The following is an 18,612-nucleotide window of genomic DNA, read 5'->3' on the forward strand; positions in this document are numbered from 1 at the left end:
AATAGCTGCATACCTTTATGTGCCTGGAATGCTCCCTCCTCATCTCTGCCAACACTGCCTTCTTTTAAGTACCTTAATTCTAGCGTTTCCCTCTTTTATCTCCTACTAATCCTATATGTACCTTGTTTGCATATATTTTTTTTGCTAGATTTTGAGCTTGAGGGCAGGAACTGTCTTTTGCCTCTTTCTGTATCCCCAGCACTTAACATAACAACCATGGTTGTTGTTGTTGATTCATTTTAGTCATGTTCAATTCTTTGTATCACCATTTGGGGTTTTCTTGGCAAGGATATTAGTGGCTGGCCATTTCCTTCTCCAGCTTCTTTTACAGTTAAGGAACTGAGGCAAATAGGGTCAAGTAACTTGCCCAGGATCACACATCTAGTAAATGTCTGAGGCTGGATTGGAACTCATGAAGGTGTCTTCTCGATTCCCTGCCCATTGCTCTATCCACTGCATCTAGTTTGACTCATAGTAGGCATTTAATAAATGTTTATTGGTTTATTGGCTGATTATATATCTGTGCAGATACTGTCTATAGACTTTTTTCATATAGTGCCTAGCACAGTGTCATACACTGTTATTCCTCTATGCTCATTGTTTTCTGTGTGTTATTTCACATCAAATGACATAACATGTAAAATGCTTTGCAAATCTTAAAAGTATTCTACACATGTTAGATAGTACATTAGTGATAGTAGTGGCATTCTCTCTTCAACCGGACTAGAGGCTCTTCAAAAACAAGGATTAGGTCCTTCTTGTTTGCCTTTTTTGCATTGTTGGATACACATTAGACATTTAATAAATACTTGCTGAGTTGCAAGGTTATAGTGGAAAGAATATTGGCTCTGAATTCAAGAGACCTGGGTTTAAATCCTACCTCTGCTGATCACTTTGTGACCTTGGAAAGTCATTTAACCTTCCTGAGCAAGCCTCACTTTCCTCCCCTGTAAAAAGAGGGGTTAGACTAGATGCCTTGTGATGGATGTCACTTCTAGCTCTAAATCCATGACCTTAATTAATCCTGAATGACAATGATTAGTAAAGATGACACCATTAAGTGAAGTGTCCAAGTTGGAAAGAACCCTAAAGACTACCTAGTTCAACTTCCCTCACTTTCCCATCTCACCCAAGGCCTTGATACTCTTTTGTTGTTATGTGTTGTGGTTAGAGTTTTGAGCTAACTCTCATGATGACCCAAGCCCAACATGGTGATCCAGGAAAAAAAAAAATGTTGCCTCAGCTGTTTCTACTTGGGAGGATTCTGCATCTGGTTCTGTTCTTGCCAAGCCCTCTCAAACTGGGGGTTATCCTAAATAATCCAGGAAACCAAATTAGTCCTTCCTCTGATGTGGTTCAGGGTTCCTCTAAATTTTTTGCCCTTTTGAAATGATGTATCCACCAACAGATAAAAGATTAGGATAAGAGATGAACTAGTCGTAGAACTGGAGGATCATATATTTAGGACTAAAAGAAATGTCAGAGGCCATCTAGGCCATCTAATTTACTGATAAGAAAACTAGACCCAGAGCCTGTACTCTATTCAGATGACATCTGGAGCACTTTGTTTTGTCATGGGCATCACATTTAAAGGATATTGACAGATTGAAGAACATCCAAAGGACAGGTCTAGGATGGTGAGGGGACTAGAGAGGGTCAGTTGAAAGATAAAATGATATTTTAGCATGGAGATAAGAATACTGGGGGCAGAGGGGAGAGAATGTGTTATCTGTCTTCCTATATTTGAGGGATGTTAGTGGGTGGAGGAATTGGACTTGCTCTGCTCGGTCCCAGATGTGGAACTAGGAACAAACGGGCAGAAGTTGCAGAAAAGCAGTTTGGGGCTTGATGGAAGGAAAATCAATTAGAGCAATACCAAACTGGAATGAGTGGCTGTAGTGGTTGATGGATGAATGGGTTTTCTATCCCTGGATGGCTTCCAGCGGACACTAAATGACCGCTTTTCTGAGATGCTATATGGTGATTCTTGTTCGGTACAGGTTGGAGTAGGTGGCCCGTGAAAGTCCCTTCAATTCTGGAGCTAGGTTTTATTAATTCATTAAAACAAATTCCAAGGTAAGTAGGCCCCGGGGGTCAGGTAGAAGACCCCCGATGTAAACTTTCTCGCCCGGCCGTAACACTCCCTCCCCTCCCCCCACACCGGCTCCCCCCGCCCCGAACAGCTTTCAGAAAGCCCGTTCTGACCACTGGGACTAGTGCTCCAAGCCGAAAGTGCTCATTAAAGCCAGAGGCTCAGCAGTCCCTGAGCCGCACAGTAATTGTCCCTCCAATTCTGCTTATGCAACGATGTGGTGAATGCACGGAAAACAACATCTGAGCTGCTTCAAGGAGCGGTCCAGGCCCTGGGGGAGGGGTTTTCTGGCCCGGTCCGTTCCCCAGGAATCGGCCAGGGGCTCCCTGCTTCCCCCTCCCTCTTTCTCCCCTAGCTGTGTGCCGGCGCTCCTTAGGAATTGCAGGAAACCCCAGCGAGCCTCGCGCCTCCATCCCTCCTCCCTTCCTCTCTCCTTCCCCCTATCCTCCCTCCTGCCCCTCGCCAGCCTCACTTCTCCAAAGTCCTAGGAAACTTTCTTTGGCTGTGGGCTCTACATCTAAAAGGCTAAATTTGCCAGTTTCCTGGCTCCCGGGACCCCCTGCCCCTCCCCAGGCAGACCTCCCACCCTCCAGCTGTCTCCTCTCCCCCTCCCCCTCTTCACCTCCCTGGGAGCTGAAGGAGCCAGCTCCTCACAGCTGTTTGCAGGACCCCCTCAGCTACCTCACCCTCCCCCCACCACCCACCCTGCTGAAGCCCAACCGAGACACTCACTACAGCCAACTCTTTGTCTGTTTTGGGAGAGACATCGCCCGGAAACTTGATGATTGGGGACGGGGCTGCCCAAGTTCGTTGGAAAACGCTGGAGTGGAGCCAGAGGGCCGGCAGAAGGAATCCCAGGACCCTGGGAGCTGCTGGAGTCATCATGGTCGTTCTTCAAAGCGTTTGTGCTGTCGCGATCTAAGAGGGGGGGACTCTGGGAGTCTCCAGTGCACGTCTCTGTCTTCGTTCTTAACCGCGCATCGTCTCCAGCCCGCACGCCGAGCAGCAGCTAGCTCGCTCGTTCTCCTCCCCTCTCCTTCCCTCCCCTCTACTCCGCTCCACGCTGCCTGCCCTTTTGCTGGTCCCAGCAATTCCTTTGTATGTTTAAACCCCCAGATGCGCAGCCTCCAGCCACCGCAAGAGGAAGTCTAGATCCAGCGGAAACACGGGAAAGGGGCAGTTACCAGATGTGGCCGGCTGGGCTGGGAGCTGGAGAACAGCAGTCAAATCTGTGGCCTTGGGGGGAGGGAGGAGCGAATTCCCTCCCCTGGCCCTCTCCTACCCGGGTCATTGTCCACCCCTACCCCCTCCGGCTGGCTGCCCTAGAGTCTTCGTGACTATACCCTTGGGCCCTGCCGGTCAGTTTGCAGTCCAGGTCACATGCCTCATGTCACTCTCCTCCACCCCTCAACATCTGGAACGGTTGACCTTTGTAATCTCTAGTCCCAAAGTTGGTTGGTTTTTTTTTGTTGTTGTTGTTGTTGTTTTGTTTTGTTTTTTACTAGACAGCAACTCAGTGATTGATGTTGGGGAGAGTAGAAGGCAAGAAGAGGAGAAGGTAGCCTTGGGTGTGGAGAGACTAGGAAAGAGACAGATGATCAGAGATGGAGAAGGATAATCAGATAAATGAAGAGAGATGAAAAAGAACCATTAAGAATGATGATGGGTGGGAAGGCATGGCAATGGAAAAGATAGTGTCAGAGAGCTAGAAATGTGGAGAGAAACAAAGAAAGAGATACGACAAAGGAGTAAGTGGCAGCTGGCACGGGGGTGGAGTTTGAATCTTCCTCTAATCTTATCTCTGATTCAGTGGTGACTGAAAAACTCAGGTAAAAGCAATAAAAGAGCTCACATTTCCATAGGGCTTTTTGGTTTGCAAAGTACTTCCCTCATAACTACCTCATGATGCATGTAGAGTCAGTATCATTAAACTCATTTTCTACTTCATTATTCAATGATTTATCTTCTCTGTGTTCTCTCTCCAGTGGTACAGATTGCAACTCATTCAAACCTTCTTATATTATGCTCTCACCGTATAACCAGCCCACCTCCTTTTCTGAGTATATATTTGCAATGACGTGTCCCTTATGTCACTTGTGCATTTATTGTCATTGGGAGATGTGCTGTAGCTCACTGGTGTCTGCTGTGCATTTTCCCATTGTCCTTTGGGTCACTAGTAACCTTGATTCTTCAGAGATTTTGATGTTTAAAGATTCACAACCATAGGGCAACCCCTATAGAACATTAGTGCTTTTGAAAAAAATGGGGTTTTGCATCATTATGCAAATTAAAGAATATAGGCTCAGAAGGATTAAGTATTTTTGCTTGTAGCTATTTAGTGGTTCTAGTGGGGATTTGAATCCAAATCATTTTACTTTTAGCCTAATGCTTTTTCTTTTATAGTGCACAGAGAGACACAGAGAGACAGCTAGACATATAAACAGATTCATAGACAAATGAATGTCTTTTTTTTTTTTGAGGGATTGAGCACTGGCAGGAATCCAGTATCATACAAAGTCCACTTCTTTCTTGCCCAGCCTAAGCCTTAAGGCTGACACAGACCAGACAATCCAGGACCCCAAGGGGTGGGCTCTGGGAAATCTGGCCACAGATTTCCTTAGCAGCTACAAATTTGAGGTGAAGGCCCAGACTGCCCCCCCCACATCATACCTCCTTAGAGTTGCTGAGGTAAGAATTACTATTCCTTCAAGTCCACAGAGACAGACACTTAGGATCACAAGATGATATGACCTAGAGCTAGAAGAGACCTTTCAAAGACATTTAATACATATAGCTCATTTTACAGATGAAGAAACTGAAACCCAGAAAGATTCTTACCTTGAGGCTCAGAGAATACTGAGATGGATCTTTCTTCTGCCAGTGATTCTGGGAACCTCTAGACCAGTAATAACAGGGCTGCTGGTGTGAGCTGGATTGATCACCAATGCTCTGCTAGCCCAAAGGGGCACTTTGCTAATGAGCAGCAGACAATAAGTATGAGGGGGTATTAAAGGAGAGTGTTCAATGCCTGAACTGGGCATTTAGGGCTCTTTCAGTACAATGACACAGGAAAGGGCAAGCCCCTTGTCAGAGGAACAAATGTCTTTGTCCAAGAGGCAGATTTTAGAATCAAAGGTCTAGAGATCTGATCTGAGAGTCAGGAACTTGGCCTTTCTGTGCTTCAGATTTGTGTTGGTAGGAGATAGAAAGGGAAACAGTCAGGGTAACCTGCTTTCCTAACTCACCCTAAGCCATCCCCAGGTCTCAGACATCCTTACAACATTTTCCTCTCGGCTTCTTTACCCATCTGCCGCTAGTGCCTCCAAGGACAACACCCTATCTCCTCTGGAGACTCCTGAAGACAGCTTCCCCATCCCTTACCATCAGCAAATTCTCTGAGTCCTTTCCCTATAAATATTTTCCCTAAAATCCTGTCTCTAACTGCTGCTCACTCTCCCCACCACCACCACCACCCACCCTCATGCTATGTTCTTGGCTGATATCCCTGCTCTTGTTATCAGACCAGATGTGGAAGCTCTTACTTAGGGGGTGGGCAGAGGAGACAAAATGTGGTGTCTCTGGATTTGACTCAGAACCTTACAGGAGCCACAGACTGTCTCTATTGTGCAGGCTGAAGTCACTCTCAGGAGGTAAATAGTCTCTTCAACCACTCAGGTGCTGCTGAATATCATTAGTGGAAGTCACTACTGTACCTACTTGAGGCCAAACCACAAACTGGGCCCTTGTCACCATACAACAATCATTTTATTCTTCCTTGATTGACTCTATTTCATTTCCCACAGAAGTGGTTCTAAACCTTCCATTCTCTCCTTGAGCTCACTAGACCACCCACCTCTCTCTCAAGTGACTTCACCTTCTATTTTTTTATTTAATCTTTATCATAAATTTAGCAATCATCCATGAACACAAAAAGGATTGTATATGAAACCATGAACTTCCATTATAAACAATTTTTTTTGTAAAAGGGTAGTAATAAAATTACTTTTTGTATCCCTTTCTGAACATTCTTTATTTCCTTTTGTGTATTTTTCTAATGATTAATATTCTTCTCTATTCCTTATGCATCTCTATCACTTCACATTGATTCACTCACCTCCAAAACTCAAGTTCTCTCTTGTAGTAAATAAGTATAGTTAAGCAAAATGTACCTCTTTTACTGAGAATATAGAGACCATGAGCTTCCACTTGTCACTTACTCAACTCCTTAAAAACTCAGCTTCATTCTTCCCCTACTCTCCTCTTTTGCTCTATTCTTTGACCAAGAGTTGACCCTTCTTGCTACAAGGATCACCTCTGTTTGTGTCCTTGATTTCATCCTCTCCAGTCTCCTCTAGAAACTTAACTTTATTTACGCTATCCCTATCCCATCTTAAATTATTCCTTATTTGCTGACTCCCTTTCTGGATCACTGCCTTGTCACGGAAGAGGGGCTTGCACAACTCAGTGAGAATATGAGCTGGCAGGCTTATGCAATATGGACTTGTCATAGTGGAGAGTTCAGACAAAAGATGATCCACTGGAGAAGGAAATGGCAAACCTCTCCAATATCTTTGCCAAGAAAACCCCATGGATGATATTAAAATGATAAAAGATATGACATCAGAAGATGAGCCCTTCAGGTCCAAAAGCATCCAACACATTACTAGGAAAGAGTGGAGGACAACTACAGGAGAACAAGTAGCTCCAGAAAGAATACATGTAGACCAAAGCTGAAAGGAAGATTAGCTGTGGATGTGTCTGGTGACTAAAGGAAAGTTTGATGTTGCAAAGATCAATATTGCATAAGAACCCCAGAATGTAAGATATGTGAACCATCATAAGATAGACATAGTCAAACAGGATATGGAAAGTTTGAACATTGGCATCTTGGGTGTCAGAGAACCTAAATGGATGGGAATGGGTGAAATTAATTCAGGTGATCATTATATCTACTACTGTGAGCAAGAACTCTTTAGAAGAAATGAAGTAGCCCTCATTGTCAATAAAAGGGTGAAAAAAGTAGTACTGGGGTATAATCTTTAAAAAAATGACAGATATCTGTTCAAATTCAAGACAAACCATTTAACATCACAGCAATTTAAGTCTGTGTTCCAACCATTGATGCTGAAGAGGTCAAGGCTGCTTGATTTTATGTAGACCTGTAACATTTTCTAGAAATAATGCCCCCCATGAAAAGTGATGTCAAATTCATCATAAGGGAATAGAACGCTAAAATAGGAAATAAAAAGATAAATGGATAGGCATTATTATTTGATGTTCAAAGATTCACAACCATAGGACAACCCTGATAGAAAAGTAGTGCTTTTTAAAAAAAAAAAGTGGGGGGGGCAGCTAGGTTGGCACAGTGGATAGAGCACCAGCCTTGGAGTCAGGAGGACCTGAGTTCAAATCAGGTCTCAGACCAGAGACTTGACACTTACTAGCTGTGTGACCCTGGGCAAATCACTTAACCCCAATTGCCTCACCCCCCAAAAAAAATGGAGTTTTGCGCCATTATGCACATTAAAGAATGTAGGCTCAACAGGATTAAGTAATTTGCTTATAGCTATTTAGTGGTTCTAGTGGGGATTTGAATCCAAATCATTTTACTTTTAGCCTAATGCTTTGTCTTCTGCAGTATACTATCTAACACAGACAGAGAGCCAGACATATAAACAGATTCATAGATGAATGAATCTTTTTTTTTTGAGGAATTGAGCACTGGCATAATATTTACATAATAAATAAGATAATTGGGCCCTGGAGTACAAAATGAAGCAAAGCAGAGAATAATAGAGTTTTGTCAAGATAACTCATTGGTCATAGCAAACACTTTTTTTTAAACAACCCAAAAAGTGACTCTTCACATGGATATCTCCAGATGGTCGGTAGCAAAATCAGATTAATTATATATTTTGCAACCAAAAGTGAAGAAACTCTATACAGTCATTTAAAACAAGAATTGGAACAGATTATGACTCAGATCATGAGATTCCCATTGCAAAATTTAGATTGCGATTATAGAAAGTAGGGAAAATCATCAGACTATATAAGTATGACCTAAATAACATACCATATAAATATGAAGTAGAGATGATGAATAGATTTAAGGGATTAGACCTGGTAGATAGAGTGCCTGAAAAACTACGTACAGAGATCTGCAATATTGTACTGGAACAGCACCAAATATACATATACATATATCCCAAAGAAAAAGACAAGGAAGATAGCAAAATGGCTATCTGATGAGGCTTTACAAATAGCTGAGGACAGAAGAAAAGCAAAAGGGAAAGGAGAAAGGGAAAGATATACCCAACTGAATGCAGAATGCCAGAAGGGGAGATAAGATTTTCTTAAATGAGCAATGCAAAGGAATAGAATAAAACAACAGAATGTAAAAGACAAGGGATCTCTTCAAGAAAATGGAAAATATCAAGAGAAAATTTCATGCAAAAATGGGCACGATAAAAGACAAAAATGGCAGGGACTTAACAGAAGCAGAAGAGATTAAGAAGGGATGGCAAGAATATACAAGAGAACTATACAAGAAAAATCTTAACATCACTGATAACTATGATGGTATGGTTACTCATCTAGAGCCAAACATCCTAGAGAATGAAGTCAAGTGGGCCTTAGTAATCATTGCTAACAATAAGGTTAGTGGAAGGATGGGATTCCAGCCGAGCTATTTAAAATTCTAAAAGATGATGCCGTTAAAGTACTGCATTCAATATGCAAGCATGGAAAACTCAACAGTGGCCACTGGATTGGAAAAAATTAGTTTAAATTTCAATCCTAAAGAAGGTCATTGCCAAAGAATACTCAAATTACTGGGCAATTGCACCCATTTCATATGTCCAAAAAGTTGTGCTTAAGATTCTGCAAGCAAGGCTTCAGCAATGTGTGAACCAAGAACTGTCAGAAATACAGGCTGATTTTTGAAAAGGCAGAGGAACTAGAGACCAAATTGCCAACATTCACTGGATTATGGAGAAAGTAAGGGAGTTCCAGAAAAAAAACATCTGCTTCTGCTTCAATGACTACACTGAAGCCTTTGACCGTGTGGATCACAATAAAATGTGACAAGTCCTCAAAAACTGGAAGTACCAGCTCATCTTATTTGTCTCCTGAGGAACCTGTATGCAGATGAAGAAGCAACAGTTAGAAGCAAAAATGGAACAACTGATTGGTTTGAGAGTGGGAAAGGAGTATGACAAGACTGTATATTGTCACCTTATTTAACTTATATGCAGAGTAGATCACTTGAAATTCTAAGTTGGACAAATTAAAAGCCGCAATTAAAGTTGCCAGGAGAAATATCAACAATCTCAGATATGCAGTTGATACCATTCTGAGGAGAGAAAGTGAAGAAGAATTAAGTCTCTTGATAAAGGTGAAAGAGAAGAGTGTAAAAGCTGGCTTTCAACTTAACATTGAGAAAAAAAACTAGGAGCAGCTAGGTGGTTCGGTGGATAGAGCACTGGCCCTGGAGTCAGGAGGACCATACTTGACATTATCTGTGTGACCCTGTGCAAGTCACTTAATCCTAATTGCCTCACCAAAACAAAATAAAATAAAACGAACAAAAAAACCCTAAGAACTCAGCAACTGATCTCCACACTTCTTCACAAATAAAGAGAGAAGAAATGGAAGCAGTGTCAGATTTTATATTCTTGGGCTGAAAGATCACCACAGATGGGATTGCAACCATGAAATTGAAAGAGACTTTGCTCCTTGGAAGGAAAGCTATGGCAAATCTGGACAACATACTAAAAAGCAGAGACATCACCTTTCCAAGGAAGGTCCAGATGGTCAGTGCTATGATTTTTCCAGTAGTAATGTATGGCTGTGAGAGTTGAATTGTAAAAAAAGCAGACTCAATGCTTTTGAATTGTGGTGCCAGAGAAGACTTCTGATACTCCCTTAGACAGCAAGGAGATTAAATGAGTAAATACTTAAAAAGATATTAATTCCAGCTCTTAATATTGTAAGACCTGAAGCTTAAGTACTTTGGCTGCATGATGAGAAAATTGGAAAAAACCCTCATGTTAGGAAAGATTGAAGGCAGAAGTAGAAGGAATGGCAGAGTATAAGATGAATAGATAGTGTCATGGAAGCGATGAACGTGATCTTGGACAGACTTTAGGAGATAGTGGAGGAGAGAAGGGCCTGGTATATTATGGTCCATGCGGTCATGAAGAGTGGGACATGACTGAATAACTGAACAGCAATAACAATTTACTTCCTCCTTCCATGCTGCCTACAAACATGACCAGGTCTCCATCTCCTTATAGAAATCACTATTTGCCTGAACTGCTTTTCATGATATAATTGTAAATACTGTTTATCTTTCTATCATAGTCATTTCAGTTAGTTGCCGGGCTCATCATAAGGCATGTCATCTCTGCTTCTTAGGTTAATCTGCTGTCCTCCCTCGACTTATTCATCTATAGATGGCTGTCGTCTTCACCACCTTCTGCCTCTAGCTTGACTCTTTTCAGCTGGAGTGTTACAGTGCACTCCTCAGCTACATTGTTACAATGCTCTTTTCAGTTTCAGTGCTGCTGTGTTCTTTCTGCAAGAGCAACAAACCTTAGCCAAAGATTGAAAGAAGCCTTCCCACTTTGACTCCTTCAGGGCCTTCACTCAGAGGTTTGTTATCTGAAGGCAGGAGGTGGGTTAGCTCTAGACTCTCTTGTTCCACAATCCATCCTGGTTTAAAGGAGGTTCCCTCAGTGAGATTCTCTATCCTTACTCATGGTGATCTGTCAGCTACATATCCTAGATTTTTGTTAAGCTTTTATAAAAACAAACGAACAAACAAAAATCTGTCTTCTCCCAAGTCACCAGATGGAGAAAGTGACTCAATGGTTATAATACAATTAATGTAGAATTTCTCAGTAGTGTTTCTCCACAGTGGATCTACTGTGATGCCAGAGGCTTTATGTAAACCAGCATTATTATTTTTATTCCAAATTGCCAAATCTAATAGACTTTTATTAATTCTTATCCTTCTTGACCACTCTGCAGCATTTGGCAAGGTTCAGCAGTCTCTCCTCCTGGATATTCTCTTCTTTCTGGGCTTTCATGTTCCTGCTCTCTCCTGGTTCTTCTTCTATTTGTCTAACAACTTCTTTTCAATATCCTTGCTAGTTCCTAATCCATGTCCTACCCCCAAAGCTCTGTCCTGGGCCCTCTTCTTTTTTTGTTCTATATTACCTCTCTTGGTGATCTCATCAGCTCTCATAGGTTCAATTATTTTCTCTATGCAGATGATTCCCAGATCTATCTATCTAGCCCTAATATCTCTTCTGAGCTAAGGTCATATATAACTAACTACCCCTTGGATATCTCAAACTGTATGTCCCAAAGACATCTGAAACTCAACATTACTAAAATAGTCTCATTAGCTTTACTCTCAAATCTTCCCCTTTTCAAAATTCCTTATTACTGTTAAGGATATCAACATCATCCCAGTCACCCAGGCTTATAACCTCCTTACTTGAATTAACCTCATATATCCAATCTGTTGTCATATTTTGTCATTTACATCTCCACAACATATTTTATACAAGTTCCACCCTTTACACTCATATAGCTGCCACCCAATTTCAGGCCCTCATCATCTCTCACCTGGACTATTACAAAAACCTTCTAGATCATCTCTTGCTTCTCAAGTCTCTCACCACATCAATCCATGCTCCACTCAGCTCCAGGGTAAGTTTTTAAAGCATAGGTCTGGCCATTTCTGACATTCCCCTCTCCTCCCCTCCACATTAGTTCCAGTAGCTCCCATTCCAGCACCAAATATAAAGTCCATTATTCTGCATTTAAAGTTCTTCTTAACCTAGCCCTTTCCTACCTTTTCTTACTTTCTTACCTTTCCTACTTTTCTTAATACAATCAAAGATCTAGCAATTTCTGGAAACCTACACTCGATACACTATTTCTGTTCCTTTGCATTGGCCAATGCTCTGCACTTTGATCTCTGCGCCTCTTACTTTTCTCTGGCTACCTTCAAGATTGAGTCCTACCTTCCATAGGAGTCCTTTCCCTGTCCTTCCAGCTGTTACTGCCTCTCCCTCTTACCTTCCATCTACTCTGTATACATCTTCTATATATCTAGTTGTTTACATGTTATTTTCCTCATTATACTTTATATTCCTAGAGGTCAGAGGTTGTTGTTTCTCTCTTTTGCAACCATAGTGCTTAGCAGAATGACTGCACTTTGAGGTACTTAGTAAATGGTTGTTGATCAACAAAGGTAAGAATTAGGTCACTGCAGGAGGGTAAGTTTTTTGTCTAGCTTCTTCATATGCAGTTGAGTTCTTCAAGTCTCAGATCACTTTAGAGATGTATTTTCTATGCAAGATAATTTGGAAATTCATTCAACTGAATTAATGTCATTTAATTGGCAATAAGTTTTGTTCTATATTTTAAATATATGATATTGTGTTTCTAAATTTTCTTCTATTGTGAAATTTGGGAAACCATTGTATCAGAAATATTGTTAAAAAAATAACTTCTCTTTAATCTGGATTTTGTTAGATTATGAACTGATCTGTTAAAAGATTGTGGCAAAAAATGTTTGAAAACTGTTAAATGTTTAATGGGAGTATATTTGCTTTAATGTAGATAATAATAATAATACTAATAACTTCCTGTTGGGAGAAGAATGGTATAGACCCCTTAAGTCTGGGAGGTTCCTTGGGGCTTTCTACTTGGGCAAGGTCATAAGATCTTATCAGGTTTGCAGAAAATTCTAAAGTATTAACAGTTTCAGGAATCAGGATGACACTCAGCTAAAGGCATCAAGATCAGCCACCACACTGATAGTGAATTTTTTTTAACTTGAAAAGGCTGTGCAAGCCACAACTAGAGTGGTGGGAGAGTTGGTGTGCAATTCTTTGTTTGCCAATGATTGTACACTCAGTGTAGCCTCTGAAGCAAAAATGCCACAGAGTATGGATCAATTCTCTGCTGTTTGTGCTAATTTTGACCTGACAATTAAAACAAAGAAAACAGAGATTCTCTACCAGTGAGCACCACACCATCCATATGTAAGACCATCAGTTACAGCAAATGGAGAAATTTTGAATACTGTGAATAAGCCCACCTACCTTGGCATTATACTTTCCAGGGATGTACACACAGATGACAAGTCTGATGCACACTTTGCCAGAGTTAGTTCAGCATTTGAGAGGCTCCAAAAGAAAATGTGGGAGAGAAGAGGTATTAGGCTGCCTACCAAACTGAAAGTCTACAGAGCTGTTGTTCTGACCTCGTTGTCATATGCTTGTGAAACCTGACAGTCTACCAGCACTGCCAAAAAATTGAAGTTTCTACTTGAATTGTCTTAGGAAGATTCTGACTATCACCTGGCAAGATGAAGTACCAATATTAAGATTCTTCCTTGAACTAAACTGCCAAGCATTCAAACTCTGCTGCAGAGAGTGCAACTTTGATAGGCCCATGTGTTTTCTCCCATTAAACAGTTTTCAAACATTTTTACCACAATCTTTTAACAGATCAATTCATAATCTAACAACATCCAGATTAAAGAGAAGTTATTTTTCTAACAATATTTCTGGTACAATGGTTTCCCAAATTTCACAATAGAAGAAAATTTAAAAACACAATATCATATATTTAAAATATAAAACAAAACTTATTGCCAATTAAATGACATTAATTCAGTTGAAAGTAATCTCCAAATTATCTTGCATAGAAATATTTGTGTTCAAATGTCAAATGCATGTTTGCCTTGAAGATTATTTAATGGAGAACTCACATACGGCAAGTGCTCACATGGAAATCTGAAGAGATACAAGGATACTTGCAAGGTCTCTGAAAAACTTTGTATTGGTTGTGAGACATGGGGGACACTGGCACAGGACCATTCAGCATGACGTACTTGTATTAAAGAAGGCACTGTGCTGTATGAGCAAAGCAGAATTGCAGTAGCTCAAAAGACACATGAGATATACAAATTTAGAGACATTTTCATTCCAAATGCTCATATGGACTATTTGTGCCCAACTTCTGAGAGAGCCTTTTATCTATTATTGGTTGATCAGCCATAGTTGGACATACTGTATATTGACCCTGACATTAAAATATCATTTTGATCCTCTTTGAATATGAAGGACAATAACAACTGGTGATAATTGACTTCCTCACTTCACCTCTCATTTTTTTGGAAAGGCCTATAACTTTTTTCCATTACATATAATATTTTTGGTTGGTTTTAAAGAGATAGCATTTGCTGTAAGGAAAAGTCCACTCATTTCTAAGCTTTATTATGTTTTGAACAGGAATAGATGCTAGATTTTGTCAAAAGTTTTTTTCAGCAATTATTGATCTAATAATTATTAATTTGGTTTCATATATTTATATTCTTCCTTATATGAAACCAACTCTGCATTCCTAGTATAAATACAATCTGGTCATAATGTATAATTTTTAAAATATTATTGTGGCCTTTTTCATCATATTTTATTTAAAATTTTTGTGTAAAGGTTAATTAGGGATATTGCTCTATAGTTTTCTTTCTTTGCTTTGCCTCTTCCTGATTTAAATATTAAGACCATGTTTGTATCACATAAAGATTCCTTCTTTTCCTATTTTTGCAAACAGCATATAATACAAAAATTAATTGTTCTTTGAATGTTTGATAAAATTTACTTGTAAATCCATCTGGTCTTTGAGGCTTTTTTGTAAGGGAAAGAGAATTCAGTTGTAAGTTGTTTAGCTAAGGATATATTAAATTTATTTTTATCATATTGGCTTATTTATGTAGTCTATTTCTTCTGTCAATCTGTGTATTTTATATTTTTTGTAAGAATACATCCTTTTCCTCTAAGTTATTAGTTTTGTTACCATATAATTGGGTAAAATACTTTTCTGATAATTTATTTCCTCTTCAGTTATGAGTTCTCCTTTCTCATTTTGAAATGAATAATTTGTTTTTCCCTATTTCTGTTCATATGAACTAATTTCATGTATTTTATTTCAATTTTTTGAAAAGCTTATTTTTATTATCAATTGGATTTTTTGCTTTTAATTTTATTAATTTCTTCTTTGATTTTTAAAATTTCTAATTTGTTGTTCAGTTGGTTTTTTCTTTGTTGTCCTATTTTTTTTAGTTGCACATCCATTTAATTGATTTATTCTTTCTCTCTTTGGTGGATGAAATCATTTAGAGATCTAAATTTTCCACTAATGACTACTTTAGCTGCATCCCATAAATTTGGCTAATTTACCTCATTGTTGTCAATTTCTTTGATCACCTTCTTAAAGAGATCCCAAAATGAAAACTCTCAGGAATATTATAGCCAAATTCTAGATTTGTCTGTTAGAAAGGGGTGTGTTGAGGCTCCCCATTGTAGTTTTAATGTCTACTTATCTTTGCAATTCAATTAATTTTTCTTCCACATATTTAGATACTATACTATTGGGTAAACATTAAATATTGATCCATTATCTATGGTGCTTTAAAACATAATATTGTTTTCTTGTTAATTTATTCTAATTGTGTCTGTATTTACTGAAGCCTAGTCTGAAATCAACATTACCACATTTGATTTTTTAAAATTCGGTTGAAGTACAATAGATTTCATTCTAGACCCCTCATTTTAACTCTATGTGACTCTTTATGTTTCAAATGTTTCTTGTAAACAACATGTTGTTGGAGTCTGCCTTCTAATGCATTTAATTATCTTTATCTGATTTATAGATGAGTTCATCTCATTCATGTTCATGGTTATGACTATAAATTGTTTATTTCCCTCCATCCTTTCCTCTTGTACTTCTCCCTTTCTTTGCCCTTGCACTACCCATTACAAATAAAAAGGGGGTGGGGTATAAGAGAAAGGTTATTTGTCTAACACTTATGATCTAAAAATGAAGCCATCTGTTTCTACTCCATTGCCCCTTTTCTATTCTCATTGTCTCTGATGTCAGATTGTTATTCTCTTCCTTAATTTTTTTTATTACTCCCTTAATACTTTCTTCTCTGTTGCTAGAGTTTGCTTTGTTTATCGATATTCCTTTATCTATCTTGACCTCTCTTTTCCTCTCTTATCTCCAGGTCTCCTACTATTTTCCTTTTGAGTTCAATATATTTTTGTACCAAAACATGTGTGTGTGTGTGTATGTGTGTGTGTGTGTGTGTGTGTGTGTGTGTGTGTGTGAGATTATGTTCAACCTTTCTTTGTCCCATTCAGATGAAGGCGAGGTTTATAGGATACCCATCATTCTCTCTGTATTTGGATACTTTTAATCTTATTTCCTCTGTTACGTGTAAGACAACAATTTCCCTCCACTTCCTTCTCTTTGCCTCCCCAACTTTAGTCCCATATCTCTCCTATTTATTTCTTCTGACCATTAAACCAGAATAAAACCATACCCAAGTCATCTGTCTTCTTTAATGTTTTCCATGATCCTTGAAGATATTAGACTTCTAAGAAGACACTTGTTTCTTATCTTCTATTAATATATAAACAATTCAACTTTGCAAAGTCCATTCTAATTGAACAAATATGTATTCCTTTCTACCTTTCTATTCCAAAATGTCTACTTAGCTCTGGCGTTTTCATCGGAAAAACTCAGAAATTCTCTGTCTTATTAAAGGTCCACCCCTTTCTCTTCTTCCCACAAGATGATACTTAGTTTTGCCAACCATGTTATTCATAATTACAAGCCTTTATTTTTTTCCTCTTTGGAATGCCATATTCCAAGCTCTAATCTTCTTTATAGTGATAACTGTCAAGTTTTGTGTGATTCTGACTGTGACTACATGGTACTTGGATTCTTTCTTTTGTGTGTGTGTATAAATATATATATATGTGTGTGTGTGTGTGTATGCATGTGTATGTGTATATATGGATTTATATATATATACATATATATATACATATATATATACATATATGTATATATATATACATATATACATATATATATGTGTATATATATGTATATATAAATATATATTTATTTTTGATTGAGGAAGTTTTGGATTTTGGGTATTATGTTCCTAGAAGTTTTCATTTTGGGTGTTTTTCTGCAGCAAATGATTGGTGTTTTCTTTTTTATTTTCACAATGCCATCTGGTTCTAATAGTTCTGAGAAATTTCCTTTCATAATTTCAGGTATTTATATGATTCTTAAATCATCTTTCCTTGATCTTTTTTTTTTCCAAGTCAGTTTTTTTATATTGTATTCTTTACTTTTTTCTTTTATTGTTCTTAGTCTTTTAATTTTGTTTTAATATTTCTTGTTCTTCCATTGAGTCATTATTTTTAGTTTGGCCCATTCTGATTTGCAAGACATTCCATTATTGGGGTAGATTTCCCCGTGACTATTTTAAATATCAATCCTTTCCCATCTTTCTTCCCTAGCAATTCCATTTTTAATTGCATGTTTCATGTCTTCTAGATATTCTTACAGTCTCGGTGCCACAAAATTTTTTCCTCTGGTGATTTTCTTATACTTGTGGACTTCTTTTGGTTTTATCCTTTGCACATTTCTCAAACCAAGGTGTTTCTTAATTGTTTTTTATCTTATCTTTGATTTAATCTTATCACCAGCTTCAGTGTCCAGCTGAGAGCTTGTGATTTGTTCAAACTCAGCTTCTGTACCCCCTTGAGAGTGGGATCAGTCCCTTCTTGGTCCCAAATTTCAATTATGACCATGCCTCACCTTCTTCAGGAATTTTTTGGCCTTATCTCCTGCTGTGATTTGGGCCCAGGCTACTTGAATGCTGCTTGAGGTATTTCTTTTGCTGTGGCAAAGGGAGACCCCAGGCTACTCACTTGTTGGGTTCTGCTCAGGGACTACCTGGGGCCTTTCTTCTACTGGCACCAGAAATTACAGAAAGTTTTTCCTTAAGCAGCAATATAGACTACTAAAGAAAATATGACAGCCAAGGTAGCTTGATCTCTTGAGTATATAACAGATGACAAATCCCCATGTTATAAATACAGATTTAAAAGTGTCCTTGAGAAATTAACCTATAAATGGCATTGGAACTGGATTATTATCTCAGACAGAATTCTTGCTCACAACTGTGTAGAACAGAGCTTCCCACATTTTCTTGCATCATAGCATCCTCAGTGTCTCAGTAAATTGTTTCATGGTAACCTTAGACAAAAAATAAATGACCATTAGTTCTTTTATTAAGTTATAATACAAAAACAACTTAATCACTATTTATGTTCCAACAATTTAGTAGTTGTTTGGAAAAAATAATACACATAAGTTGAAGGAGAAAAAATATCTTTATTTCACTCTTAAGTGAGCATAATTGCTCACTAATGGGATGTGTGCACCTGTTGGGCATTGTACAACTTCACAAATCTTAGAATCAACACTACCACTCTCATTTCCTGTTCCATATACTTTCACACAGAATTTGCTTTTTACTACAGCAACTACTAAACCCCAAGTTTGCAAAGATAAGACATTGCAAATGAGAAAATTCAAGAAGTTAGTGTTATTGATAGAATCCACTGATCACC

General features: G+C 38.7%; 1 protein-coding gene across 1 annotated transcript in view; it reads right to left on the reverse strand.

The window, feature by feature from the left end:
* MMP2 (matrix metallopeptidase 2) overlaps positions 1–3,357 on the reverse strand; it is a 31,762-nt gene extending 28,405 nt beyond the window's left edge. The window contains exon 1 of the mRNA XM_020985196.2: positions 2,825–3,357. Within this exon, the coding sequence (XP_020840855.1) occupies positions 2,825–2,977 (153 nt within the window). The 5' untranslated portion in view covers positions 2,978–3,357. The remainder of the gene's footprint in view (positions 1–2,824) is intronic.
* Between the last annotated feature and the right edge of the window lie 15,255 nt (positions 3,358–18,612).

Source organism: Phascolarctos cinereus, unplaced genomic scaffold (assembly GCF_003287225.1).
Source record: "Phascolarctos cinereus isolate Bilbo 61053 unplaced genomic scaffold, phaCin_HiC Scaffold_2;HRSCAF=192, whole genome shotgun sequence".
Classification (NCBI taxonomy): Eukaryota; Metazoa; Chordata; class Mammalia; order Diprotodontia; family Phascolarctidae; genus Phascolarctos; species Phascolarctos cinereus.